At 45.7% G+C, this 25330-nt stretch overlaps 5 protein-coding genes across 16 annotated transcripts; 1 reads left to right on the plus strand and 4 right to left on the minus strand.

The window, feature by feature from the left end:
• Positions 1 to 212: 212 nt before the first annotated feature.
• LOC135394898 (uncharacterized) lies at positions 213 to 14900 on the minus strand. 5 transcript variants are annotated; one of them, XM_064625955.1, is made up of 18 exons: positions 14823 to 14900; positions 12199 to 14123; positions 12075 to 12136; positions 11927 to 11997; positions 10184 to 10515; positions 8850 to 9089; positions 8332 to 8409; positions 8082 to 8216; positions 7487 to 7592; positions 7215 to 7410; positions 6226 to 6303; positions 6077 to 6148; positions 5891 to 6005; positions 5053 to 5189; positions 4273 to 4392; positions 4121 to 4203; positions 3993 to 4034; positions 213 to 3111 (listed from the first exon to the last, which is right to left on the minus strand). In XM_064625955.1, exons 2-18 carry the CDS (start codon positions 14069 to 14071, stop codon positions 2970 to 2972), a joined length of 3882 nt encoding a protein of 1293 aa, XP_064482025.1. In that variant the 5' UTR covers positions 14072 to 14123; positions 14823 to 14900; the 3' UTR covers positions 213 to 2969. The 5 variants fall into 5 exon arrangements, with proteins under 5 accessions (XP_064482025.1, XP_064482023.1, XP_064482026.1 ...); XM_064625953.1 differs by having other exon boundaries at positions 14674 to 14852; XM_064625956.1 differs by lacking the exon at positions 14823 to 14900 and adding an exon at positions 14387 to 14667.
• A 167-nt stretch (positions 14901 to 15067) lies between these two features.
• Positions 15068 to 19169, minus strand: LOC135394901 (large ribosomal subunit protein eL21-like). 3 transcript variants are annotated; one of them, XM_064625964.1, is made up of 5 exons: positions 19149 to 19169; positions 18806 to 18945; positions 18616 to 18728; positions 18219 to 18369; positions 15068 to 15215 (listed from the first exon to the last, which is right to left on the minus strand). In XM_064625964.1, the coding sequence occupies exons 2-5, from the start codon at positions 18932 to 18934 to the stop codon at positions 15123 to 15125; spliced, it is 486 nt and encodes a 161-aa protein (XP_064482034.1). In that variant the 5' UTR covers positions 18935 to 18945; positions 19149 to 19169; the 3' UTR covers positions 15068 to 15122. The 3 variants fall into 3 exon arrangements, with proteins under 3 accessions (XP_064482034.1, XP_064482032.1, XP_064482033.1); XM_064625962.1 differs by lacking the exon at positions 19149 to 19169 and adding an exon at positions 19102 to 19125; XM_064625963.1 differs by lacking the exon at positions 19149 to 19169 and adding an exon at positions 19035 to 19053.
• A 181-nt stretch (positions 19170 to 19350) lies between these two features.
• Positions 19351 to 20725, plus strand: LOC135394900 (coiled-coil domain-containing protein 169-like). 3 transcript variants are annotated; one of them, XM_064625959.1, is made up of 7 exons: positions 19351 to 19494; positions 19593 to 19678; positions 19773 to 19886; positions 19970 to 20016; positions 20077 to 20175; positions 20260 to 20411; positions 20476 to 20725. In XM_064625959.1, exons 1-7 carry the CDS (start codon positions 19421 to 19423, stop codon positions 20654 to 20656), a joined length of 753 nt encoding a protein of 250 aa, XP_064482029.1. In that variant the 5' UTR covers positions 19351 to 19420; the 3' UTR covers positions 20657 to 20725. The 3 variants fall into 3 exon arrangements, with proteins under 3 accessions (XP_064482029.1, XP_064482028.1, XP_064482030.1); XM_064625958.1 differs by having other exon boundaries at positions 19352 to 19494; positions 20473 to 20725; XM_064625960.1 differs by having other exon boundaries at positions 19353 to 19494; positions 20491 to 20725.
• Positions 20726 to 21261: 536 nt separating this feature from the next.
• LOC135396218 (NADH dehydrogenase [ubiquinone] 1 subunit C2-like) lies at positions 21262 to 21918 on the minus strand. Its single transcript, XM_064627244.1, has 3 exons — positions 21674 to 21918; positions 21451 to 21594; positions 21262 to 21374 (listed from the first exon to the last, which is right to left on the minus strand). The coding sequence occupies exons 1-3, from the start codon at positions 21864 to 21866 to the stop codon at positions 21325 to 21327; spliced, it is 387 nt and encodes a 128-aa protein (XP_064483314.1). The 5' UTR covers positions 21867 to 21918; the 3' UTR covers positions 21262 to 21324.
• Positions 21919 to 22213: 295 nt separating this feature from the next.
• Positions 22214 to 25254, minus strand: LOC135394909 (high mobility group protein B1-like). 4 transcript variants are annotated; one of them, XM_064625976.1, is made up of 4 exons: positions 25154 to 25254; positions 23276 to 23656; positions 23052 to 23186; positions 22214 to 22989 (listed from the first exon to the last, which is right to left on the minus strand). In XM_064625976.1, the coding sequence occupies exons 2-4, from the start codon at positions 23612 to 23614 to the stop codon at positions 22831 to 22833; spliced, it is 633 nt and encodes a 210-aa protein (XP_064482046.1). In that variant the 5' UTR covers positions 23615 to 23656; positions 25154 to 25254; the 3' UTR covers positions 22214 to 22830. The 4 variants fall into 4 exon arrangements, with proteins under 4 accessions (XP_064482046.1, XP_064482042.1, XP_064482044.1 ...); XM_064625972.1 differs by having other exon boundaries at positions 25086 to 25176; XM_064625974.1 differs by lacking the exon at positions 25154 to 25254 and adding an exon at positions 24391 to 24499.
• Between the last annotated feature and the right edge of the window lie 76 nt (positions 25255 to 25330).

Consider the following 25330-nt stretch of genomic DNA (forward strand, 5'->3'; position numbering starts at 1 on the left):
TGGCATGGTACGTCTTTCTTTTTCTTTTTATAAAAATACGTCTTCCTCTGGGGAAAGGGAATGCGGGGCGTGCTGAGATTGTCTCCAGACTTAAAACACCGTTTTATCATTACGCGACAGGACTGGGCTGCAAAACACATCCCCAACAAACACCTGCGTTTCAGGAACGCTCATCAACACGGCGAGGAGACAAAGAAAAACGAAAAGCGCTGTGTATAAAACTATATATTTATTTTCAGTCATTCTCATACGCTTGTGCATCAACAAGGCTGCATTGTTTTGTTTCCGTTCTTTACACAAAATCATGATACATATATGTGTGTGTAAACATCCATAAAAGTTTATATAAAATATCAAGAGCTCATCCATGAGTACCAAAATAATGTAATTCCAATGGCACAATTCACGTGCAACGGTGTCAGGAGAGCCGAACCATCTTCCGTCCTGCCTGCACCAGTATTCGCTGCAACGTTACAGACGAAGAACTAGAAGTAGGGATTATCTAAGGCACGTGGGACATTGTACCAAATGTTGCAACGCGGCGTAACAAATTCCACGCAGCAAAGACACTGTCAGTCTTTCGCAAAGCCGAAGCTGATGACTAAATCCAAGAAGACTTGACTACTGCTTGAGACACTAGCTGGACATTGGCTATTTGGTGTTGTGCATTTTTGACAATCGAAATATGGTCGAAGGAGGACAAGAACACAGTTTTACAAGGACCTCCCGCCCATATATAGTTACCCATGAAAGAGAGAGAGAAAAGAGGAAAAAAAAAGTCCGCGGCCGCGCCTTTTGTTGCGTCAGTTTTTCGATGCATTTCTTTACTTTGATGGCGCAGGAGCTGCTATAGCGTAACAAGGAATGTTACAATGAGTTCAAAGGCTACACAGGCGTGGCAAAGGCATGAGAAGATCGCAGAAAGACATTTCCGCATGGGCACCGCAGTGAAACTAGCGCATGTACAACAGCACCGACTGTGATAATGAAAGCATCGTTATATCCGTATACGGACATAACGATGCCTTCACCCGCATAGAACGATGCGTATACACACCGTTCTATCGGGGTTGAAACCGGTGGTTCTACCCACAGGAAAAAACGCCATATGTTGCGGAGCTACCGCATTATAAAGCGGGTAAAAGAAATTGGCTGCATCTGTGGGCATTGTGTTTAACGGAAATAACGGTTGGAAATAAATTTCGGTCACGTGGTCCTATAAAGCTACAGACGGACCGACACGGCGGTTGGCCCTACAAAGCTGCCGCTCTAATAATGTTACGGCTGCTTTTCGACGATGTGGTATACATGGCATATTCCAGCGACCGAGGCTGCCTTCGAATCCAGTGCAGCGCGCTTCGCAAACTCCTGCCGGTGCGTACTTGTCGATATTGGGCCATGTCGGTAAAATAACTTAGGCCTAAAAAAATAAATAGATAAAAGTGTCGCAGCATGAATCACTGAATGGGCGATATGCGAAACTGAAGCGCCACGTCACAGACGACCGTGACGACTAAAGAAATGCTAATGGCTGCAGTGTCTCGCGTTACACAGGGCAAACGTGAGTCAAATCAACGCAGCCGACAAACATAAAAACGATACGTCGGCTTTTTGGCTCGATCGGGATTTGGCTGGATCGCGCATGGGAGAGGGGGCTCGATGGGGGAGAGGCGTGCATTCGGGCCGCCATGTTGGAGGGCCCACTGGCGCCGGCTGCTCCCATAGGAAACAATAGCAAGCGATTTGATTTGGAGTATTTACTGCGGGTTAAACTGGCATGACATGCCCTTTAGTTTAAAGGGAATTTTAAAAAATACGGGCAGCCCCGCTTGAACTAAATGCAGACGACAGAATACGTTGGGCCCACCAATATGGCGGCCGGTGACCACGCTTTTGAGCACCCTATGCGCGATCCAGCCTACACTATAGAGATCAGTGGTGGTACCTTTCCGGCGGCAGATTGTTCTGTGTAATCAGCTGCATTTGTTACACGCGTATACGAGGTTGACACGGAATATCGTATTTACTCGCGTAATTAGCGCACCCCAACGTGAGCGTCCAAATGTTTGTCCAAAATCATCCAGGTGCCGAAGCAACCGTGTGGCACGCTTGTTCCAAAGTGGATCGAGTCAGGACACCCGACAGTGCATCCAGAATCATAAGAACCGGGGGACCGTTCTTAGAGTCACGTTTAAGCTTTAACGAATTTATGTGTCAGTGCTGACATGTACATGGCCCTTTGTAGTGGTGGTTGCACAGGGGGTGTCAAACATTTGAGGGACGTAATGAGGGGTCTGGATAAATCAGCCCAGAGAAGCCCAGTGGACAAAATGACATTAATTTCAGCTGCTGCCAACATTGCTAAGCTGAAACACAGCTAAAGTAACAGCACCGAATAAGGAAGCTGCGCACGTGCTGCTGTTGCTTAACAAGTAAGTTATACACGCAGAAATGCGCAGGGCCACTCCCAGCTCAGTGTGCACATGCACATGTAAGTGCACATGCGCTAGTAAGGCACGGGTAACGATATATAGGCGATGCGCAACGGTGAGTGTGACGCCACAACCTAACTATAGACACGATGAGTGTAAAAAAAAAAGAACAAACAAAGGTTACGAAAGAAAAAGTCAGTGTGCATGAACATCATGAATGGCACATGAGTAAGACAGCATGTCTGGTGCATGAACAAAACATGGCTGGGACAGACCCACAATACGGCCGTATTTGAACGCAGCGCACTATAACACATCGCAACAATGGTGATCAGTTAAAAAGGTTGAAGTGCAGGGTATTACATATATGAAGCAAACAGTACCCACGTATTAAAGCTCGAGAGTTTCGACCCTGCAAATAATTCGACGGACACGACCGCTGCATCTGACGCGGTGCGTTTTCTGTACCCTGGTACCCAAGAGCATTAATGTTGAGAGTTCAAAACACAGCCAAGAACTTGCAGTTTGATCGACCACTCAGTCTAGGAAGTTTTGTGCTGTCTCCGCAGGAAGGACTCCGGTTGGGTACTCCGCTATCAACATGGCGGCCAACCATTTGGAGCACTCGTCCTCCGTTGGCAGACTAAGACAGTGTCCAAAGTATGGTGCATCTCGTGTCCTGTGGGAAAAGTGGCTTTGTAAGCTTTTCACCGTGTCCTGGACAAGCAGATTCCACCACATTAGAGAACATTAACAGTCGTCGACTGATTTTTTTGAATTTTTCCTCAGTGACAAAAATTGACTTTACTCTAAAGTGACTTGAAAAACAGCTTGTGTGTGCCCGCTTCACTGCACGAGCACAAAACAACACATTGCAACACATTTCTGGTGGTGTGGGCAATGTGTCTGAATGCATTCACAAGCGTGTTGATAGTTTCAAGGATTCTTACAGTTGACGTCGGGGGAAGTGTCAACTACGTCCTCGTCGTTCAAACTTCTCGACGGTAAACTTGAGAAACAATGCAGAGGAGGTGTACGTCACTCTATTCTTGGTTGCTGACATAGACATCATCTTTGCACCTAGCATGTTTACCACACCAACCTCTTGTTCACCTGATGCAGAGGACAATATTTAACTACATTTACACACGGAACGATGTCTGTGTAGTCTCGTTCCGTATGTCGCCTCCCTCCAAGACCGAAAGGAGACTAGTGTTGAAATCAGCCAGGAGCTGCTTGTCAATGTAAATGCGGGTGAAAGCTTTCTTAAATCGCTTCAGTTTGGCACCATATTTCAACCAACATTTGTATCTGAAGCGAGGGACCCACAGGGTGAACGGCTTCACCGCTACCAAACCCGGTGTCGGGCTTGTCTATGCAGTACGTCGTGGAAGACTCACTTGATGCACACAGTTTCTACCGCAAGCACGTATCCATGTTAATGAGACAACGATAACAAAAATCCAAATTACACTGCCGCTTCCAATACCAAATTTCCTCGCTCCATCCAAAATCACGTCAGTGTGGCTTTAGCGCGGCTTTCGCGCAGCATAAACTTACTTTTTGATCTCTCCTTGACGAGGCACGAAAGTGATATTCATCCTACGAGAGAAAGCAAGTTGGTTCAATCGCTCGACTAATTATGGAATGAGGTTCCCATCCAGACAACGTCTTGCAGACACACGTACCTATGTGGCGGGCTCCTCCGCGAATCGCAGCCCAGGTACCATGTCACGTCTTCAATATTCCACTGATTCAACTGCTGACTAGCCTGCGGTATTGCCAACCGGTGAGTTCATGAGTTCATTAAACCGTAATAAGGCTTTCCACAGTTCCTAACCTTTGCATCCTTATGATGCGTAATCTTCCCGCGGGTGAACTCAAAGTGCACCTTCTTGAAACTCTTTTGACGTGGGCTCGCGTACTTCAGCTCACTAAACACAGATAGCGGCCGATGACTCTGGAAACGAAGGTGGAACATACTATTGAACTATTCTTGAACTATTTCTATATACAGGGTGTCCCAGCTAACTGTGAACATATTTTAAAAAAAAATATATATAACACTTTTTCCAAGATGAAATCAATTGCAATATAGCATATGCTGAAGGGCACTCCTTAGGGGGGGGGGGGGGGGGGGGGGGCATTAGCAAAGTCCAATGTCTTAATTAACTTTCATTCATTAACTTTTTAATTATAAAAGCTACGAAGTTGTCCCAATGAGAACATCTGTTCCTTTCGGTTACCTCATATCGTAGCCGTTTTCAGAACAAAAATCCGTTCGATAGATCGCCGGCAAAAAATTTGTGAAGGAAAACCATTTTTTTCTTTATTAAGGTAATATATATATTTAAAAAATATGTTCACAGTTAGCTGGGAAACCCTGTATAGTATAGCTAAATATGCAGTTTATCTCCACAAGCAATACAATGCTACCTCGCAGTCCCAGTTTAACGTTGTTTTGCATTATGTTCAGATCAATCAATCAAATCAAAAGAAAGGATTATAAAGAAATGTACTAGCATCTCATTCATTTTGCCCCCCATTCACGCTTCTTCCATTTAAGGTACAAAAAACCGTTCTACCCAACGGACCACTCTGGAGCAAAACTGCCACTCACTTGAACGAGAGCGCCAATTTCTTCGTAAACAAAGTTGTTCTTGATACAAAGATAGTTTTCTTTGGCATAAAAACTGTCCCAAGCTGCCCAGCGCAGAGCCGATGCCAGCACTGACTCCGTGTAGTGCAAAGGCCTCTCTAGAAGAAAAAACGAAAAACAAAAAAACAAAACATGAAATCCAGTCGAGTGACATTCATTCGCTTTCCATTCTTGATGCACCAATCTCCCGATCTTCCGGGGGTCTTCTTTATTTGAGCATTTTTAATATCAGCACTGTCGGGAGTACTAATAATAATTATTATTATGCCTTAATAAACAACAAAATTTTTGTTGTCAGACACATATTATAATATTTAGGTGTCGTGTCTCATCTCATTTTTCGGAGATTTCGTTTCTTTGACTTTTTCAGATAATTTCCCTTTTGTTGCACTGCGATTGCATGTGTTTCTCACGTTACAATGTGCGTGTGCTCTTTTGTCGTTTTCAATTCAAGTCACGTATTTTTTTTCTTCTTCATGTACTTCATGTAAATCATGTTCTTCATGTGTGACTGTGTAGATCATGACTTGTTAGTGCATATTGTATTACTGTATTTGTATGTATATTGTGTCTATTTGTAGTGCATTGTATTGTATTTGTGTGCGCCAACATTAGGGTCGTCACGACCGTTCCTGGGCGCCAGTAAAACATTATTATTATAATACGTACAACAATGCTAACACTAACGGCTGAGTATCGGCAGTTTTGGTACCGCAGTATTTGAGTTGAAACGTTGCATTACTTGGAATTACTGCGCTTTAAATTCGACTTCGAGCCAACGATTTTTCCCTGCACTCACCGAGATCTTTATTGCACACTATTTCAAAGACAGCCAGGTTGCTGAGTGACTCCTTCATTCCCACTTGAGAAATTGCGGATCGACACAAATCTGTGGCAGTCATTGCAGGGGACAGCTACGGAAGTAAGTGTTTATTGCTTTATGTAACGCAGCAGCTCAGAATGGAGGGTCAACTGTGGTACACACCTTCATGTTGAGACAGTGCCCCCAATCCCTGCTGTAGACATAGACGCCGACTAAGATATCACCGGCAGGTCTCTGAAAATGCGTCTTAGATGTAACTTGTTGAATGTGAGAAAAGACTTGAGCAGAAGCAGAAGCAGCAGCAGCAATACCTGAGTAACCTTGCAGTCCCTAAATAAATTCAATGCTTCTTGTATTTTTTTCTCTTTCTCAATTTCATCTTGCTCCACCTGAAAAAGGGACAATCTGTCAACGTTGGCCATTATATGTGCCACTATTTTCCCATATCCAAGTGCACGTGAATTATGAGTACATACATACATTTTGTGTGATACAGCATATTCCTGGGTATAGCAGGAACAGGATACCTCTATATCCTATATTGTTTTCCCAATATGTGTACGTGTGCATTTTTACAGAAAAATTCAAATGCCAATGTACAGTACCCGAAAAACAGGAAAAATTTGAAAATGTACATTTTGAAGGCTTTCACGCTAATCTAGGTGCATATTTGAAGAATCTCCGGTGTCAGACAGATGACCAGCTGCCTAACATTACCTGATACCGGTAGCCAAGCCGCACAGTTACTAAGCTCCGACGAACCCACTGAGCCTAACGCAAAACCTCATGTTTAACTTTTGTAGTTACAGTAGAACCTCATTATAGTAAAACTCTGATTTTAGTAAAATTCTGTTTATAGTAAAAGAGAAGTAAACTGAAAAATTCCTGGATACTGCTTATATACGTAGTAAAGAACGGACACCCAGAATGTGGCTTTCGGTCATCCTTGGTTTCGGGTACATCGGATCCCGCAATCTTGTCATGGGGAAGCTGCTTGCCGCTTGTTTTTTTTTTTTCTTCTTCTTTTTCTTTTTTTGTCCTGCCTGATTTAGCATGCCCAGCATATGTTTCCCAGTTCTCGATTTGGTGAGACACAAAGTTTGGGAAGGTAGTTTTTCTAACACTGCAGAGTTTCTATTTGTACATAGCACCGTAATAAATCTCTCAATGACTTGTCCTGCTCCATTTATGACTCTTTTAAAACGACACCTGATACAGTAAAACTCCTGATATAGTAAAATTATCCACAAGTCCCAGCCAGTTCACTATATAAAGAGGCACATAAAACAAGCTAGTGTACCTCGAATAGTGAGCAATACCCGTGGATGAGATCGGCAATGATATCCATGGAAGCGTTATTTTCTTCAAAGCTGCCACTTGCGGTGGGCACGTCAATACTGAGTGACCTGTGCACTTCCCCGTAGAGGAGGGACGGTCCAAATACGGGAGCCAGGTTGAGGATGGGCATGTAGTTCTTGTCGCTGCGGTCGCTGATGCTACAGCGAATTGAACGTAAAAAAATTGCATTATCTCACTGGTGCGCGGGTATCCAGAATTCCGCACGCTACAAACCTTTTCAAGTGGCAGATCAGCTTCTTTAACAGCTGGAAATTGGTGGTGGGAAGTTCGCCGAGAAGATTTTTTATTACTTTTCTACGTTCTGCTGGATGTTGGACTCCTGTGAAGTGAGACATGTATACCAGGTTGTAGATCGTGTCATCATTGCTCTCTTACAGAACATCATAATAAAATAACATAAGAAGGAAAAAAGCTTGAACTTGCAAAAAAAAAAAAAAAAACACATGAAGGTATCTTTGCGTCAAAGATGGTGAAACAACCAGCATCAAAGAGAAGCTGTAAATGCAATAAAAATAGGGCCTCGTGTTTTAGGGTAAAATCCCGTAAAACCCGTTTATACGGGGTTTCTACCCCGCCTCCGTATTCCCCGTTTCAGGGTTTATTCATTTCCATCAACTGCAGTGTGTTTGCATGCTACATCTATAGTGCACACCAATATGTTTAAGCAGTGGTACGAAGGTGAGACCATGCAGTTGAGGGGTGTTTCCGTATGGTAAACAGAAAGGTAAGCTCCAGAGAAGGAGCTCTTGTGTTCACGGTTCTTTCAACGTCTGCAGAAGTCAGCACAGAAAGTCTAAAGAACACTTACTACTTGCCCCAATCCAGCGCTGGAAGAGCCGCTTAGTAAGTAGACAATCCGGAAAGGAGCGCAGGTACCGTTTCAGTGCATTGGCAACATCATGTGGTGTGTAATCATCGGTCGTCAAATGCAGTGACCAGGGACCTAGAAAACAAAAACACGCTTTGTTCTCCTACAAAATAGTGAGCACACAGAACCCAAACATTGCACTTCAATAAATTATGTACTATATACGAAGCCTTAGGAAGTACAGTCTTACTTTGTTGCATGAGCTCCACAAGCTTCTTCACTCTACTGCTTGAACCAGCCAAGCGGTAGATGCCGGTAAGCATCGTGCCTGCCAAAAATGTTGTTCCAAGACTTACAGACAACAATTTGTATATCGAAGAAAGATGAAAGTCACTGAAAAGGTTAGCCAGCTGTATAGGACTCGCTCATACACACATTCATACGACGGGATCGACTCAGGCGGCAACTGTTGAACAAGAGAGAAACTGATGTTCTGAGGCTGGAACAACAATCCGGCAACAACGGCAATCCAGAAGATGTGGGTTCCAGTCCTACAGCTGGCTAACCCTTTTCAGTGACTTTCATCTTTCATCGTTCACTCCTTAGGCAAATTGAGGCTTTGTATGTATTTGTCCCTTCTATGTTGTTCCAGCCTGAGCACATCAGTTCTTTCTTGTATATCGAATTTTGGAAACGCTCCTGTCTGACACCAAGACTTGAGACTGATACTCAAGATGCTGAAAAGTTAAAAGCAGCACTGCCACATACCATAGGTACTGATGTAGTTAAGGCAGCGGTCGATCGCAACCGGTATGCCGTCCGGCGCAAGGTACAGGTCCGAGAAGGCAGGATCCGGCGGAGTGCTCCACGCGCATTCCACGGAAGCTGCCCAGGATTCCGTGTGACGAGGATGGTCCGCCTGCATGTAGATGGTTCGTCCAGGAAGCTGGAGCTGAAAGGAGGGTCCAGCCTCGTGCGCTCCAGCAAAAGTTAAGCTGCCTGACTTGCCTGCGGAAGAGGGCAATATTACGAGACGCATCTTCTCGTTTCCGAAGGATGCTCTTACTGTAGATCACGTTCTGAGGGAGGACGAATTAGTCAAAAAGGCAGAAAGGTGACGGCACCATAAACTGAAATATCTTGCCTGCTGCTTCATGTAACCTCACGGAACTTCACGTAACGACCGAATTGAAATAACTCTACCTCCCGCATATTTGACTAACATTTATATCTTTCAGTTATTGCAAAATGTCGCTTTATGTAACTTCTACAGCGTTTTTGGCATCCTGAGCAACACAACCAGGGATTTTTGTCTCGAGGTGGGTGGGGGTCTGTACAGGGGTGGCACCCATATTTGCAGGTTGTCCAGCTTTTTTTAGCCTTTCTGGCAGACAGATTGGAGGGGATTTGCAAGATTTTTGGGAGTGTCTTAGGCCCCCCTATATTCCCTAAGACACTCCCAAAAATCTTGCAAATCCCCTCCAAATTCTCCGCCAGAAAGGGCAAAAACGCTAGAAAAGCTGCAAATATGGGTGCCACCTCCTGTACAGGACACCCCCCTCGAGACAAAAATCCTGGGAATATCATCCCCGATCACAACTACGGCAATAACTTTAATAACTTCTCTCCGTGTGCTCTAAACTCTATGGTCTTCTAAAAGATCAGACTCTACCTGCTACTTCACAGAAGTTACGAGACAAAGCATTGAAGCAGTCAACACATCTATATAATACAGCATTACCTCGTCGGGCAAATAAATTACACTTGACAAAACTGCACTATCGTTTATCAGGGTCCAAAAATGTACGCTGTGTACGACACCCATACACTGCCCCTATTCTTTTTTCTGCAAAACACTCACAAAACCAGCCATACCTACAGTGAACCCTCGTTATTATGACCATGGTCGTTGCCGAAAATTTTCGTCATAATGCGGAATTGTCATATTAACGGGGGGGAATTGCAGAGGTTTCACTGCATTGTTCCCCGGGGGTATGGTCGTAAAGCGCGTATGTCAGATTATCGGGGAATCATATTAACGAGGGTTCACTGTATAATGACAAGAACTCGGAAACAAGTCAGTTAGAGCAGAGCAGACGTACCAACAGACATGACCTTGCGCAGGTCGACCACTTCGGCGGCTCCCTGCCCCGCCTGCAGGTGGAGCTGACGTCCCTGCAGGCATACTACCGTCGTCTGCCAGAAGCCTCCGACGCCCTCCTTCACGTGCAGACGTCCCACATGACTCACACCTTCTATCATACCCTCCCCATTTCGCTCAACAGGAAGAGAAGGTGCCACGACCGTGGTCAGCTTGTTGATCCACTTGTCCCGCAGGGGGGCACTCTCGACTCCGATCAGGAATTGGCGTCCCTGACACTGGAGGGCGTGGATCTCGAAGCACCACAGCTCAGGGTGGTCCGACATCGCTGGACTGAAAGCAGTCTTGGGTAAGTTACTTCTAAAAAGTAACTGAGTTACAGTTGTAGTTACTTTCTTGGTCAAGTAACTACTTACAGTTACAGTGACTGAAAGAAAGTAACCTAGTTACATTACAGTTACTTTTTATAAAAACGACCATGAGAGGGTGATACATCGTTAAAAACATGCATCTATTTACATTTACTTAAGTGCGATAAAAGTATTATTGCACTTAACCTGAAGCTGTATAAGTCAATATGTGGCTCTGCCACAGGGAAAAATACGACCTGTGTACGTACGTAAAAAAAGGATCGACATTTGTTCGAGTAACAAGTTACATTTTGCAGTTACATTCACAGAAATAGTAACTAGTCACAGTTAAAAGCTACTTTTCTGGATATGTAACTAGTTACAGTTACAAGTTAAAAGTAACTTAGTTACTACCCAAGACTGACTGAAAGTGTGTGTAAACGTTGCACTGTTGATAGTTGGGGGTAGTTGGTAACGTGACATTGTATAGATGTTATGCAGCAAAAAGACTTCCTCCGTGTGTGTCCCTGTCTTTTTGCTGCATAACATCTACAATGTGCAAACGTTGTCTCTAAAATATATTTCATTCAACTTGATTGTTCCTGTTTCTCGGTGAAACAGACAACAACAATCTGGCATTTCTCTCAATGCACAAAATAAGCATAAATTGAGGGATCTTTAAGAACTCTTAACGGGAATAACACCACTCACCATCAGGGCACTACTATTTGCACCTCTGAGCATAACACACAAATGCGTTTCGACCCCTTAAAAGGCCAACGTTTCCCTGTCTAGTGTTTTTTTCCTTTTTATAACAGCTGTTTGTGTACAGCCAACTTGAAACCCAACAGTAACTGTGCGGAAGCAATGGACTTTTTTTTACAACTGCTCATGTGCGTGTGCTGCGGCTCCGATGTCCTGGAGGGGAGCCGGACAAAGCTACCTCCGCATTCAACAGATGCCGCTGGATGGGGCTGACTGGAGTGGGGACCAAGTGGGGACACTGCGTGAGCTCATCAGCCTCACTCCAAGATCGTGTTTCATCATCTACGCTACCCAGTGGGCTTGTTTTGGGGCACCGAAGGTGGCTCGTTGAAGAGCAACTAGGATATGCCGCGAATGTGAAAAAGGTCCATCGCGGAGCCCCCTTTTCTCGTACGCAATGGATGATCAAGGCCACATATATGCCTGTCTTAAGTCTACATACTTGGCACACAAAAGGGGGTGAGCCTAAGCATAAATTAACAACTGATAAATTAGGTTTTCACTGCACACAAAAATCTTGCAGGACCCGGAACGTAATAAACGTATAAATCCAGCCGGAACACCCGGCTGGATTTATGTAACAATACTGGCCAACAATTTGAATATTTGCGCGAATTAGAACGGCTCACCAAGGCTGACTTCCAGTCACAGAAACTGCGCCGATGTCCTGAACAGAGAGGGAGCCCAGAGGTAGGCTGTCCTAAAAGCGGTAATATTTCGTAAGTTTTAAACAGATTTTGCGTAACAAAAGCAAAAAGCCATCGAATATTTACTTACCTTCTGCGACACGAAATAACTCCAGCAGCCATCCTGAAGGGTTGACCAGCGCTTCAAGAAACCTGCAGCACAAACCTATATATATGACACTTTGTGTCCCGTTGTACATCCATTATTATCTTACCTTTTCTCTTGGCTCCCGTCTTGTAAATGTAACCCGCAAAATCCCGCTGTTCGTTCCACTTGGCGGTGCTGATCGTGAATGCGGCGGCGCACGAACTCATGCTCTCGGACACTCTCCTCCGCGGCTCTTCGTCAAAAGGGTCTTCGTCTTTCTCTCCGTCGTCGCACGTCGGACTGGAGGAGGCGCCTTTCCATTCGAAGCTCTCACACGGGGTGCTAGAGTCCGAGAATTTCCCGTGGACCTCCTCCAACGCGGAGAGCTCGAAGCTTGCGCTGTCGAAAGACGAAGGCTGGCATTCTTTCGGTACTCCCCATAACGGCGGAACGACGTCGTCCCCCGGCGAAGTGCCGGAGTCGGAGACGATCGAACTCAGTCTCGAGACCTGCTGGGGTCTCGTCGGCTCTCTCGTCGACGACGACCTGCTGACGGCGGGAGATCTGTTCTCTTCCGCGTCGCGCGCTCCGCTCGGATCCGGACTTCCGCGCCGAACCGTGGAAGGCGGAGTAGTCGGAACAGGAGATTGTCGCGCGAGGGAGTAGCGCTTGGCGGGAACGGGTCGAAACCCGGGAATGGGTCCTTCCGCCTTCGAAACATTTCCTGGTGGGATGTTCCGGGGCGGGACGGCTGGCGGTGCCAAGACGGGAGGAGGTGGAGGAGGGTACGACGGAGGAGGAGTGAGGGGCATGCTGAACTGGGATGTATCGTAATCTTCCGGACTGTCCTCTAGAACGTCCACGAGCTGAGATGTCGGAGAGGTCGCGAGCTGCGACGGGATGTCGTACAACAGGCTGACTGGCGGAGGAGGAGGAAACGCAACCGTTGCACAGGGGCGACCCAAAACGGGACGCGTTTTCGGTACTTCATAGGCGTAGCTTGCTTTGAAGGCGGGGTTCTCGAGATTGGCTTGCAGAAATGCCGGCGGAGACCTCGATCCGACAATTTCTTTCGGGGATGAACTTCGAGGCGGAGAGGCAGAAGGTGGCTGAGTATCGAGGTGTTCTTCGGAAGGAGACCTCGACAGGAGGGGCGAAGTACCGGAAGAAAGTGGGAAGTCATAGAGGCTGTTCGATGCGATGTCCTGCCTTCCTAGGCTAGGAGGGGGACTTCCTAAGGACGCTGGAATGTCGTACGTCTGAAAGTCTACGTCTTCGTCGCGTTTTTCTTCGTTGGCTGCCCCAAGTTCTGCGGCCACTTTTCTTCGCTGAAACGTGGGGAAGTCATAAAAGCAGCCGGAAGCCGACAGCTGACGCTGCGCAAGGAGCACCGGGTTGTCGAATGTCTCGGGGAGAGAAGTCTGCCTCGGGAAGTCGTACGAGGAGTTGCTAGACTCGGACGAGTCTCGCTTGTACTCGCTGTTCAGCGGCGACTCGAAGGACACCGAATCGAAAATGTCTCTGCTGGCAACAATTTTGCGGTTGTTCTCTATGACGTGTTCCGGGACGTCCTCGTACACGTGGGAAAACCTGGGCGGCGACTGCTTTCCGCCGGAGGAACGTCGTACGCCGTTCCGCACCAGGTTCGGTGCCGTTTTCTCGAGGAACATGATGGAGTCCGTGTCTGAGAAATCCGGCGCCGAAAGCTCCGTACTTGAACACCCATCTCTGTTTGTTGTACTCATCAGGAGGTAGGTCGGGTTCGCAAAGCTTGGAAAAATCGCTTCTGGTGTAAACTTTGGAGATTTTGGAGCTGCTTGAGTGGGGGCGGGCGAGCTTTCAGTGTCGGCTTTGCCTTCTTTTGGCCCTTTCTTTGATGACCTGAATGTTCCCACACGGTGAGGGACCTTAGTTTCCAGTGTGATCGGTGGTGATTGATTTGGGTCCACCAGCTCTGACGGACGAGGTCTTCTTGGTAAAAGAGGTGGAGTCTCTGTCATGTTTTACTCGCGTGCAAAGCGCCGCATTTCCCGATGTCCATTCTGAGTGAAGCTGCACAGACAGACAGACAAGGTATGGATGGACACCAAACACACTTGTAGCACGATATAGTGTGACGACACTGTTTTGATCGGCGGTATTTTCTCAAACGTCAAAAACTTTTCACCGACTTTCACTGATTTTCAACTGACAGTCAACCACACACCTCAGCAGACGACATGCTTTCAAACCAACAAGATCCGGCAATCTGGAGATTGATTCTGATGCTCAAACAATCGCATATTTTTTTTACCTCCAGCTAGAAAAAATCTCACCGATGCAAACTCGACTTGTTCACCGCTGGCCCCGTCTACAAATCAAAGACACAACACCAAGCTCACATGATTACACAAACACCCTCCCCAGATGCCTCACGAACTCGTAATACGACCATGAGTCACACTCGCTTGGGGGCGATGACAATATATGGCCTTTTCGAAAGCATTCCCAGGATGACCGAATCACATACGTGCACTGTTCACCGATAACACTGATTTGATAGCGATATCTGATCTCTTGTTTCTTATGACGCCACCCACCAACGCTACCGCAGAGAACTCACCATCCGTATAAGTTCGGATCAAGAGGTCGACGTAAACAATATTGTGTCAACTAGCACAATGCAGTCCATTCTGCTCCGTTTTTGTTAACCAGACGGTTGAGACAAATCTCATCGTTGCACAGCACTGCACGTGATAAACGTTCACCTACCATCTGAACCACTTGAACCAAAGCGAAGCCAAGGTCGCCGTGCAGGCGGATATCCGGTAAAGTCATCGGTGACGTCACAAGAGTTACTATCGGTCGCCCGATCGATTTGTACTCGGGAAAAACTTTTTTTCCTTCTCGGACGAGTTAAATAGACGCCCCTGCACGCGAAACCACACAGCATATATTTCTACAATGGCCAACCCATATAGGCTAAACAGTATGTCAAAAACATTGGAAAACAAAACGAAGAACTCGGCACGATTTTTTTTTTGTATATTTATTTCAACAGGATGAAAAGGCTCAGGCAATGAACTCATAAGGCAGAGGCTGCACCAATTCAGGCTCCTGCTTTCCATTCAGCTTGACAAAGTGTCCAGGCCTTGGGCCTTCAGGCTGAAAAAGAATGACAGCTCATGTCACAGCTCAGCCTGAAGCAACGCAATACACAGGGCATAAATGTGACTGTAAAAAATTCATTCAATGTTGTATTGTCCACACAGAGCCAAGAATCCCTGAATATGTGCTCAAAAAATTTCAGTGAGCTTAATCCCAGGTTAAACTATGCAAAACAATCTCAACGTTTGCATGATATTACAGTCTATGCACAACACAAGTGTTCAGAGGACATCACCCTTTGAGCAGCAAGGGGACACCCGTATGTTGTACCCCCTGGCCACCCATGAACCATAACCGGAATCTAAAAATAAAATTCCGGTTCGTAGCGTATGGTCCACATGTAGAAGCATTCTGGAGAGTGAGAGTAACACACCTGCAACATCAGTGTTAAAGGTATGCACGCTGACATCCACAGATTATCATGTAGGCGATAAAGCAATGTTGTAGGAAAGCACTGGTGATGTGCGCTTCATTTCAGCGTGATGACAGTAGCCTAAACTTGAACATGGCCACATGGTAGTTAAAAAGTAGTTAACTACTTGCAGAGATGTAGTGTGCAACTACTATCTTGAGTAGTTAACTGTTAGTTAATTGTTACAGCAGTTAGGTCACTGCAGGCACCAACCACTTCCGATTTTGCCGCAAGCTTTACGGCATGACTGTGCTTCCGACTTTTACCTCGAGCTACTTGTTTGATGAGAACGGACGTGCGGAGCAATTGTGTCGTGCATGTGTACTAAATTTTCACTTTTATCACTGCTCGTGATTGATAGGGTCTAAGAACGCCATAGAATGGGATTGGTGTCGATGGACAACGTTTAGTAGTTATAGATGTAGTTAAACTACACTTCAGTAGTTAAAGAAGTAGTTTTAACTACCTCCCCTGAAAAGCAGGTGAACTACTAGTTAAACTACCCCATTGCAAAGTAGTCAGTAGTTATAGTTAAACCTTTGTAGAAGTAGTTAGTGGCCATCACTGATTTTAACTATAGTTTGCGTTAAGTTACGATGTCATTGTCAGACCACAGTCGGATATCACGTTCGACGGTTACACGGAAAAGTGACGGAAGAAGAATTCGGCAACCGCTGGGCTTCGAATGGTGGACTTCCATGTTGTGAAGCAAATACTTTATTCCTGAATGTTTCGGGTTTAACCCGATTCTTCCCCGAACTTGCACCCCGAATTGAAGGTTGCCGCTTTAGGGTGAAACCCCGATTTTTACCCGGCAAATTGCCCTCACTGGGATGTCTGTAGGAATGCACACTAACTCGTTTGGCAGCAAATGCAGTTACATCACCGTCTGTAACAAACTAGTTCAGTTAGTTAGAGTAACCGAGCCAGATTTCTCCCCGAATTTAGCGTACTCGAAGTTTTTCCACCTGAATTTGCATGAATTTAGAGCCCATGTTTATTTTCCCTGATTTTTACTCCCCGAATTTAGAAAAAAATATTTCCCTAAAACTTCAGGCTCTAATGATAAGCCAAGACACATACTGTGTTACCCGGCCTTTGTCAGCATGATCAAGCTTGCGTAATTTTTAATGATGAGGCGTCTGGTGTAAGATGGTGGGGATTTTTTTTCCAACCAATCTTCCAGTGATGTGCCGAATAAGACACGCAGCCCTGGCCTCTCCTCAGAGCGCAAAATGATTAAAATGTAAGTATGATAACAGCGGGTCTTAGTAGATAGGAAAGTGTTCACGACCACGGTTCCAAAAACACCATAAGCCAATCACCTTGTTTCTTGCGTTTGACAACTTCGTTCAATGTATTGTTTCCACAGCGTTCTTCCGGTGTACAAAAACTAGCTATTATCTTATTTTTAGCGGACACTCGTGACAATATTTATGTCGAGGTGCCGTGTCCCCCCGCGGAATCGTCCCACTTCCCGGAGCAGAAATGCTGGGGCAAGTCCCTGAATTTATGGTCGTATGATATCACTCGAGATGGAAGCATGAGAACCCTGCCTTGCGTCACGAGGTCGCGCGTAGGGCGCTGACACAAGTTCGCGGCGGGAACCGAAAATAAACCGGTATCCTTTATTTTGGTTACCGGAACCTGTTGTAGCGGAGAAAGCCTGTGGCCAAACCCTGCCTATATTTGTTTCGGTTTCAGCTCCCGGACGGGACATGCAGTTTTGACATTTTCCGTGAGAGCAACCACGACCACATGAGGTCTCACAATGGCGAATGAACTTGCAGTTGAGGGCCCAAATGAGTTCCAAACAGAAAAACGTTAGGATTGCTTAACCTAGGCTGACATGTATTAATACAGGCCTGAAAGCTTCACTATGCAACCTACAGAAAACTCCCTGGCCCAGAGTGGCGGTTATGTCGTTTGATAGTATCAACCCGTGTACTGATAGTACTAATGCAATAAGTTTAAAATGTTAGAATATGTTCAAGAGTGATCAAATAGCCATTTATAGCGCACACTTTAAAAAATTCTATTCTAGCAACAATCTGAACCTACGTGGACGTGAAAAAGTGTGATGACGACGGTTAGCGTCATCTGCTCTCACAGATAGCAGTTACCTTACTTTGAATTTGCGTTCTTCCTCAAATTTCAGCGCAAACGACGTTTATTCAATGGCACAGCAGCAATGAACTGGGCATGGGTGGTGTAGAGAGCTTGATACCACACTAAGAAGCTGCAGTATGCTGTATGCAATTGCCCACAGCCGATCATGCTCTGCTTAACAGACTCTTGGGCCACATAAGCTGTGCCAATGTGGAAAGTTGGTGGACTAGGCGCAGTACAGCCTTTTGTGGGGAGCATTCAGGCCTGTAGTAATACATGTCGGCCTAGGCTTAACACACGGTAAGTGCGACAAACTACTGCACGTTGATTGCAGACCACCGTCAAAATGAAAACTATTTCCGATCCAATATACGATATGAGGGAGATTCATCGGAGCATGGCTAGACAGTACAGATTGAAATAAAGATGCAAAGCTCTAGTAACATCTCTGCAGCCCTGTGAGATGCTGGTGGTTATACCTGTCTCCTGAGGGAAATCTTGATGCCAGCCTTCTTGGCTTCCTCCCTGAGGACGCGGTTCTTCTTGATGCGCTCCAGGTATTCCTGTCGGCACTTGGAGTGCTTAATGTGTTCAATGCGGACATTGATGCGCTTTGGAATAACGCGGTGCCTGAAAAAAGAAAAAATCGCAGACGCAGCGTTTTTCACCTCAAGCCCCTAAAAGAGCAATGAACCTCAACGCAGTAGCATTCAAGTGAAATGGTTGACGTCACACTTCAAAACACGTGCGATATCTATTCAACAAGAAGTTGGACATGTCACGGCTGCGTCAGAACCTCTAATCGTATTGGCAGTATTGGGTCCCAAAATGAAACGTAATGATAAACAAGATGGGAAATACCCTTGGTCTGCTTACCTGACCCGCTTGTTGACGATGACACCAACTGCATGCCGTGTCACATTGAAAACCCTTCCCGTCTTGCCGTGGTAGAACTTAAATGGCATGCCTTTTTGGAAGGCTCCGTTGCCCTGTGAAACGTAGACTTCTCCGTAAAGACATCTTGTAACGTTTCGCACTTGCAAATGCGGAAGGTTGCAATATTTACCTTGATGTCGACATAGTCTCCTCGCTTGTACACCTGCAGATATGTAGAGAGGTGCTCCACACCGTGATGCCTGAATTTTCTGGCGAAGAGGTACCTAGTACCCCTCCGGTAACCTTTCGTGTTCACCATCCTTCACGTGTCTGCAGAAAACAGGTTAGGCTTAACGCCACGAGTGACACCTAATGCATTTCCCCACTATTAACTACATTTTATACTTCATAGAACTCACGGTTAGTCTATACGCTTTTCAAATTGCATTCAGTTTTAAAAGCGTGGACGATTATATAGTTGCTTACGAGTAAAAGCTACAGTTAAAATACCCAGAACAGACATGGATACTTGCCTGAATGGATGCCGATAAGAAAAGGACCGAAGCGAATGTGAAACTAGAAAATAGCGTACTACTAGTTATCGCGTGAACTGCCAGGTAATGCTCTTCATAAAATTATTGAACGTGATATATGCACGCGTGTTATACATTTGAACTAAATCCTTTGCATAAATGGTTTTGTCATTTTCTATTTTCGTAGTACGAGACTCGCAGCAAACCCCTTAGCAACCATCAGCCATAGCAACCGCAAGCCGTGTAAACAAACAACCTCCTCTTGGCTCACAATGCGGGTTGCATCTGAATTCGATGCAGAGATCAAGCAGTTAAAAATCGACATTGAGAATGAACAAAAGATGAAGTAAGTCAAATACCTTTTTGCAATATTTCAACAGTCACGAGCGAGGCATGATTTTTTTAGAGGTGCTGTTTTAGTAATGCTACTTGCCCTGCTTGCAGACAGATGCTTGATCAGTCCATTGACGACCTGTGTAAAACTGTCGAGTCCCTCGAAATACAAGCCCAGTCCACTGATGTTGGTGATGGTATGTGACATGTCCCGCATATTAGGAAAGCAAAACGGAAGAACAAGGACATATTGTAGAGCCTTTTTATATTTGCTGCGCTGTCCCATTACAGAGGACGAATGGAAGGTGCGTTACTACACACAGGTTGAAGTCAACCGTCAGCTGGAACACCAGCGAGACTGGCTTAGAGAACGTGCACAGGCTGCTAAGGTTAACAACAAAGAAGGTACTCTCATACTGAGTAGTGTACTTAATGAAGTATGAAGGCATGAACACACGTTACAGCAATCTCCTTCAAATTCTATACAGGCCTTACAGAATACTTGGCCGACCTGGATCTAGACAGCTTGACTGAGGCAAGTATCGACATCTTCCGAAAAACAGATAATTTTATCCGCTGCCTCTCTCTCTTGCAGAATCAACTAATCCGCTACCTGAGGCAACTGGAGAAAGATCGCAACATCGTACACAACGAAATCAGAGACACCGAGTGGAAGTTGGACCAGGAGTCGAAGGTACGACTGTGTCGTGCAAAATATGGAGAAAATTGTTGTTCTGAACCATGCTAGCTTTCACGTATACACGTAATAAATATGCAGGCCTTCCACAAGTTCAACGACATACGTAAGGCCTACATGACGGAGATCACAGACGCGATGCTCAACCTGGAGAGCCTGCGCAACAGAATCAAACTCGTCGAGACAAATGAAGCAAACACCCTGGCCAAGTGTCCCCGTCAGCTGAAATATCTGTGAGTACGAGAATAAATGAAGGTCTCCACCGTCGACGTAAACAGGAGTGTCTGATCGCAGCAGACAACCTTCTTGCAGCAACATTCAGCCGGACCAACGCGTCCTCGATCCGAGGAAGGGTCCCATCAAGAAAACTGCAGCCGTGCGGAGCTTGCCTAAGCTTCAGTCTCCCGACGAGCCCCACACCGTGGACACACAGGTCATGCCCAGAGACCCTTCCAGACCCGATATGCGAGAATTGTAGCCATAGCAAGTAGCAAGTGTGTTACGAAGATGTAATATGTGGCAAAATACGAATAAATAGAATGTGCACAATGCATACTGCTTTTACTTGAGTGTATTCTTGAGACATCTTATCTCATCCAAAGTTTCAAGAATGCGGGGCTTTCCCGGATAAAGTACAGTTATATGGAAAAAAAACTAAAATTAGCTTACGAGTTAGACCGTATGTTTTAATAGTAGTAATTTTTATTTCATTCCAAGAGCGAATTGGGAGCAGAAACAAAGTCACTACGCATGATTTGATGGGATGTTGCAGAATGTAAATGCTGAAGGGTGATGGGAATTGCCTTGACCTCTCAATATCGTTGGCACCATTCATCTTGCTGCTTTTCCACAATTTGTGAGTGTGCCTTCCTAGTTTCCTTTCAAAGCGACAGTGACTGACAGACATCGCAACAAAACAGTGTTGTAGGATATTGGCACCACTTCGGACAGGGAATTTTTAAAGACAAATCTGAAAGCTCAAGAATTGCAGCTGTAGAAATAATACTTTTACGGACTGGAATAAGTGTAGTGTCCTCTCCTGGGAAGCTCTGGCTCTGTATTTCCAAAAATTATATTCAAAGATAAACCTACACTCATTTATTTTACCCTACGCATACAAGGTTTAAACAAGTACAGACTGACGTATCAGCGTTCTGGAACCCACGTTTCGAAGACGTCTTTGTACTTTTTGCGTTCTGGAAATATATTAAAAGAGAGTTGGCATGAATTACTGCAAGATGCCATGTCTAAACCATTACAAAACCGACGAACCTGGCTCGGGAAAATCTTCAGGATGAAGCATTATGTAATGGCGTAGCATTGCATCTCTCTCTGCCGATGACCTCTGGTAATACTGCCTCAACTTATCTCCAAGATACAGTGCAATAGGGATAGCGACGAGGAACCTTGGAAGTCCTGAAACGGCAATCATAAATTGTGACACTTGTGTGGCGGGTTCACACGCTATTTATCGATGTCCTCGAACTATCCTTACCGCTGTAGAGGGGCCGATTAGTGGATCTATTGTAGAGGGCCAGCGATGCGGTAACTGCCACTGCCGAAAATCCGGGGTAGAACACCTTGCTGTATAGGCTTACTTGTTTTTCCTCTATCGTTTGACGAAACAATTTCTCGTAGTAGGGTGGTAAGCTGCCGTACTTGTTATAATTTGCACTAGAGTCCGACATTTTTGCAGACAACCGGCTGCAAGATTGGATTGGAATGGATTGAGAAGGGATGGCCAACCAGTGTTGCTAGGACGGAAGCTTCTCGAGAATGCTGCTCTCAGAAGCTTCTAGCCATGACAGAAATTTACTAGTGCCACGTACTACGCTGTATCTTTTTGCGAAAACTATGAACACAGGCAAGTCTTCTGACGTAACTCTCACCAGCCAAGTTCAATGACGAAACACCCAATGTACATTTGGGAGGTACTTATAGTACCTCCCACAGGCAGCAACGCAGGCGGACATAGCAAGAAGCAGGGACGCGTTGTCAAATTTGCTTCCCAAAATCTAGCACAACTTGGGCAGAATGTATGGTGAATTTTTTATTAGCTTCTTCACATACAAAGAGAAGAGTGATGTCACATAAAACGACTGGCCTAGTCCTGAATTGTTACGGTAATGGCAATGAAGTGAAGACAATATAATGAAAAAATGAGGGTTTACAAGAATGAGTATGTTCAGCACTCCCTGCACCTGCAAGGGCAGTCAGCAGTGGACCGAGTTAACTCAGACTCATATGTACAAAGACGCACCCGTCAGCCAAAAATGGACACAAAGGATATACCATCCTGTCGGCAGTCAAAGAAGCCTTTATAAATTAAATTTTGGTTAAGATGACTCCCCTCCCCATCTGTACACTCCAGGAATTGAGCAAAACAAAAAATTTCATCCTGTACAGCTTAAACAACAGCAACAACGCTTAACCCCCCTCCCCTCCCTGACACATCAAATCCATTTCCCTGCAGAAATGCAGCCGTATCCCACAAAGGTGCACACTCATCATTTTAATAGAAACAAAGCTCAACCTGACTGCCCCGGACAAATAAAGTTACAAAATCAAAGTCAACCGTGATATAAGGACGACGGACAAGACGAACTATGAACAGAGCGCCAAGCGATGACGGATTCCGGTTTAAAGGGGTGCTCAGTCCTCGTCTTCGTCCTCTTCCTCCTCCTCGCCATCTTCAGCATCGTCCTCAGGCTCTTCCTCGTCGTCCTCATCATCATCATCAGCCTTCTTTGACCTCTCCTTGGGCGGGGGAGAAGCTCCCTTGTTCTTCTTGCCCTTGTAAGCCTTCAGCTCCTGGAAAAGCATGACCAAACGTTGCACAAGAAATGCTAGGGCATTCTAAACAGCCAACGTACCTTCTCGTATCTGGCTTTGTCTTTCGCGGCAAGCGCCTCGTACTTGCTCTTGGTGTCGTCAGAGACATCATTCCACCGACGGCCCAGTTCCTTGGCGACCTCGCCCACGGAGTTGTCGGGGTTCTCTTCACGCACCTGTACAGTAAACACAAACAATCTCAACATTTGTTGTATGCACATACTGGCTGGGGCTTTCCCACACAGCTCAGACGTCCAGTACCAACCTTAGGCCTCTCGTCGTTACAGAACCAGAAAAAGGCTGAGAGGGGACGCTTGGGGGCATTGGGGTCCTTGGTCCTCTTGCGCTTCTTGCCCTTGTCTCCCTTTGCCGGCGTGTAGCCTGCCATCTCAGACTCAAAGCGCTTCTTGTCTTTGTCCGCCAGCTGTTGGAAACGCTTCTTCTCGCCCTCGTTCATGGTCTTCCAGCGTTCGGCGCACTTCTTGGAGAACTCCTTGAAGACAACGCTCTCGCCTGGATGCTTCTTCTTGTGTTCTTCACGACAGGTTTGAACGAAGAAAGCATACGCCGACATGCGGCCGCGCGGCTTGTCACCCTTGCCCATCTTCACGGATAGAAATGCCTTACGCTGCTGGCTAGAAGTACTCTGGAAAGTAAGGGTTAGGTCGAGTCAGGAGCGAGATGCAGCCCATTCAATAAAACACGTATGAATACGGAGCGACCGGGCAAAGTAGAAGGTACCCACTGCAGGAGCCCTCGAACCATGATGATCGATCCGCATGCAAGCCATCTACAAATAACTCAAATTATCGCCAGCAAGTGAAAGTTGATTGAAAAAATCGTAATAGCGAAGCTGCGCCAACTACAAAATGCGTAGTCGAATTAGGCGCCAAACGACAGTTGACTGATCGTCTGCTACGACTAAGTTGATTGACCTCAACGTGGATGATTACGTGCTTTTGTGCGACAAACGTTAATGTTCTGCCCAGAAGATAATAATAAGATTATTCAAATTCGATTTTATTATAAATTCATTAGAATAATCATTCGCATCAAAACAGTAAAGAAATACGGAACATTTTTGAGGAATCGGTGATTCGCAGAAGATGCAAGAACATCATGAAAATGAACTAACCACGCCGTTAGAACACGTAGAAACACTAAAATAGGGTACTGCAAGTCATTCTATTTGTAACAGACTGAGTATAAATACGGAATTTCGAACTGTGAAAACTAGCACGCTGCGCACAATAAAGTTAAATATGTTTTCAAAACCATAAACTTTCCGAGAAAATACAAACTAGAACATGTAACAGCACAAAACTATGTAATTCAGGCACAAAATAGAGCTCTAAATCAGCATTCCCTACCAAACGCTACCTGAGGCACGGTGCGTAACCCGAAATCGAGCAATGGAAGCCGACGCCGCTGCCACAAAGACTCGAAATAGCGAAGACCGGGAAGAAATCCGCGTTCTCATAAATGAAACCCCCGTCGAAATATGCCCTTGAACGTTATCATGGCTTCCCTTGCTAAGACTCGGCAGTTTGGAACACACATCGGTTTTACGCGAAGAGCCGAGTCAGCTTCCATGCAAGTCCACATAGGATTTGCTATACTGCTTGGGCCCATAGGTTATGTACAGGACTACCGAGTTTCCCATTGCAAGCAATGTGCCCATAGCAATACATGGGGCCTCGCTGCAACAAAGGCGGCCCGAAAGAGCGACTTTCAGACAATTTTAACGGCACGAGAAAGACGCCAAATAACACCGGTGATAAATTCTTAATTTAGTTCAATCTTTCATCTATCGTTTTCCATAACGACTGTGTATTAAAATAAACGGCAACATATCGAAATTAATCGGCAACGCGAGGTCCCGCACGGCTCGTTCCCCCATTGAAACACTATGGCGTCCATAGGCTTCCTTTGTGAGGCCTCACATAGCTTATGCTCGCAACGGTTCTGCCATAGGAATACATGTATTGAGATACAGAAATATTACTTGCAAAATATCGGTAATGTCACCACGAAAAAAACTGTTAAATGCTGAGACCGATTAAAACAGCACTCACTGCGTAGGATAGAACCAGTCAACGGCAATTTCTTCTCAAAGAATCCCAATAAACAAGTCAGCACTCACCACAGCGATGGCCTCCTCAGATGCAAGCAAACCGCCGGCGCCGAGAAGCAGCAACGCAACGCTCCCCAACAGGAAAGCACAGGGACGCAATGATTGGACGAATTTGGATTAACCGCACACACTCGACCAATCAAGTGGCAAGCAAGCGTCACGTGGGCCCCCACCTTGGCGAATTGC

Source organism: Ornithodoros turicata, chromosome 5, assembly GCF_037126465.1.
Source record: "Ornithodoros turicata isolate Travis chromosome 5, ASM3712646v1, whole genome shotgun sequence".
NCBI classification, from domain to species: Eukaryota; Metazoa; Arthropoda; class Arachnida; order Ixodida; family Argasidae; genus Ornithodoros; species Ornithodoros turicata.

Coding starts and splice junctions, on each gene's coding strand:
- LOC135394898 (XM_064625955.1), bottom strand. CDS start 14,071: ATGACAGAGACTCCACCTCTTTTACCAAGAAGACCTCGTCCGTCAGAG. Junction 7,411..7,486: donor CTGATCTGCCACTTGAAAAG/GTTTGTAGCGTG, acceptor AATTCGCTGTAG/CATCAGCGACCGCAGCGACA. Junction 4,035..4,120: donor CGGAGGAGCCCGCCACATAG/GTACGTGTGTCT, acceptor TTTCTCTCGTAG/GATGAATATCACTTTCGTGC.
- LOC135394901 (XM_064625964.1), bottom strand. CDS start 18,934: ATGGTGAACACGAAAGGTTACCGGAGGGGTACTAGGTACCTCTTCGCC. Junction 18,729..18,805: donor GAGACTATGTCGACATCAAG/GTAAATATTGCA, acceptor TACGTTTCACAG/GGCAACGGAGCCTTCCAAAA. Junction 15,216..18,218: donor AGATTTCCCTCAGGAGACAG/GTATAACCACCA, acceptor ATTCTTTTTCAG/CCTGAAGGCCCAAGGCCTGG.
- LOC135394900 (XM_064625958.1), top strand. CDS start 19,421: ATGCGGGTTGCATCTGAATTCGATGCAGAGATCAAGCAGTTAAAAATC. Junction 20,176..20,259: donor AGTTGGACCAGGAGTCGAAG/GTACGACTGTGT, acceptor ATAAATATGCAG/GCCTTCCACAAGTTCAACGA. Junction 20,412..20,472: donor CCCCGTCAGCTGAAATATCT/GTGAGTACGAGA, acceptor GTCTGATCGCAG/CAGACAACCTTCTTGCAGCA.
- LOC135396218 (XM_064627244.1), bottom strand. CDS start 21,866: ATGTCGGACTCTAGTGCAAATTATAACAAGTACGGCAGCTTACCACCC. Junction 21,595..21,673: donor TAATCGGCCCCTCTACAGCG/GTAAGGATAGTT, acceptor TTGCCGTTTCAG/GACTTCCAAGGTTCCTCGTC. Junction 21,375..21,450: donor TGAAGATTTTCCCGAGCCAG/GTTCGTCGGTTT, acceptor ATATATTTCCAG/AACGCAAAAAGTACAAAGAC.
- LOC135394909 (XM_064625976.1), bottom strand. CDS start 23,614: ATGGGCAAGGGTGACAAGCCGCGCGGCCGCATGTCGGCGTATGCTTTC. Junction 23,187..23,275: donor GTAACGACGAGAGGCCTAAG/GTTGGTACTGGA, acceptor TTTACTGTACAG/GTGCGTGAAGAGAACCCCGA. Junction 22,990..23,051: donor ACAAAGCCAGATACGAGAAG/GTACGTTGGCTG, acceptor ATGCTTTTCCAG/GAGCTGAAGGCTTACAAGGG.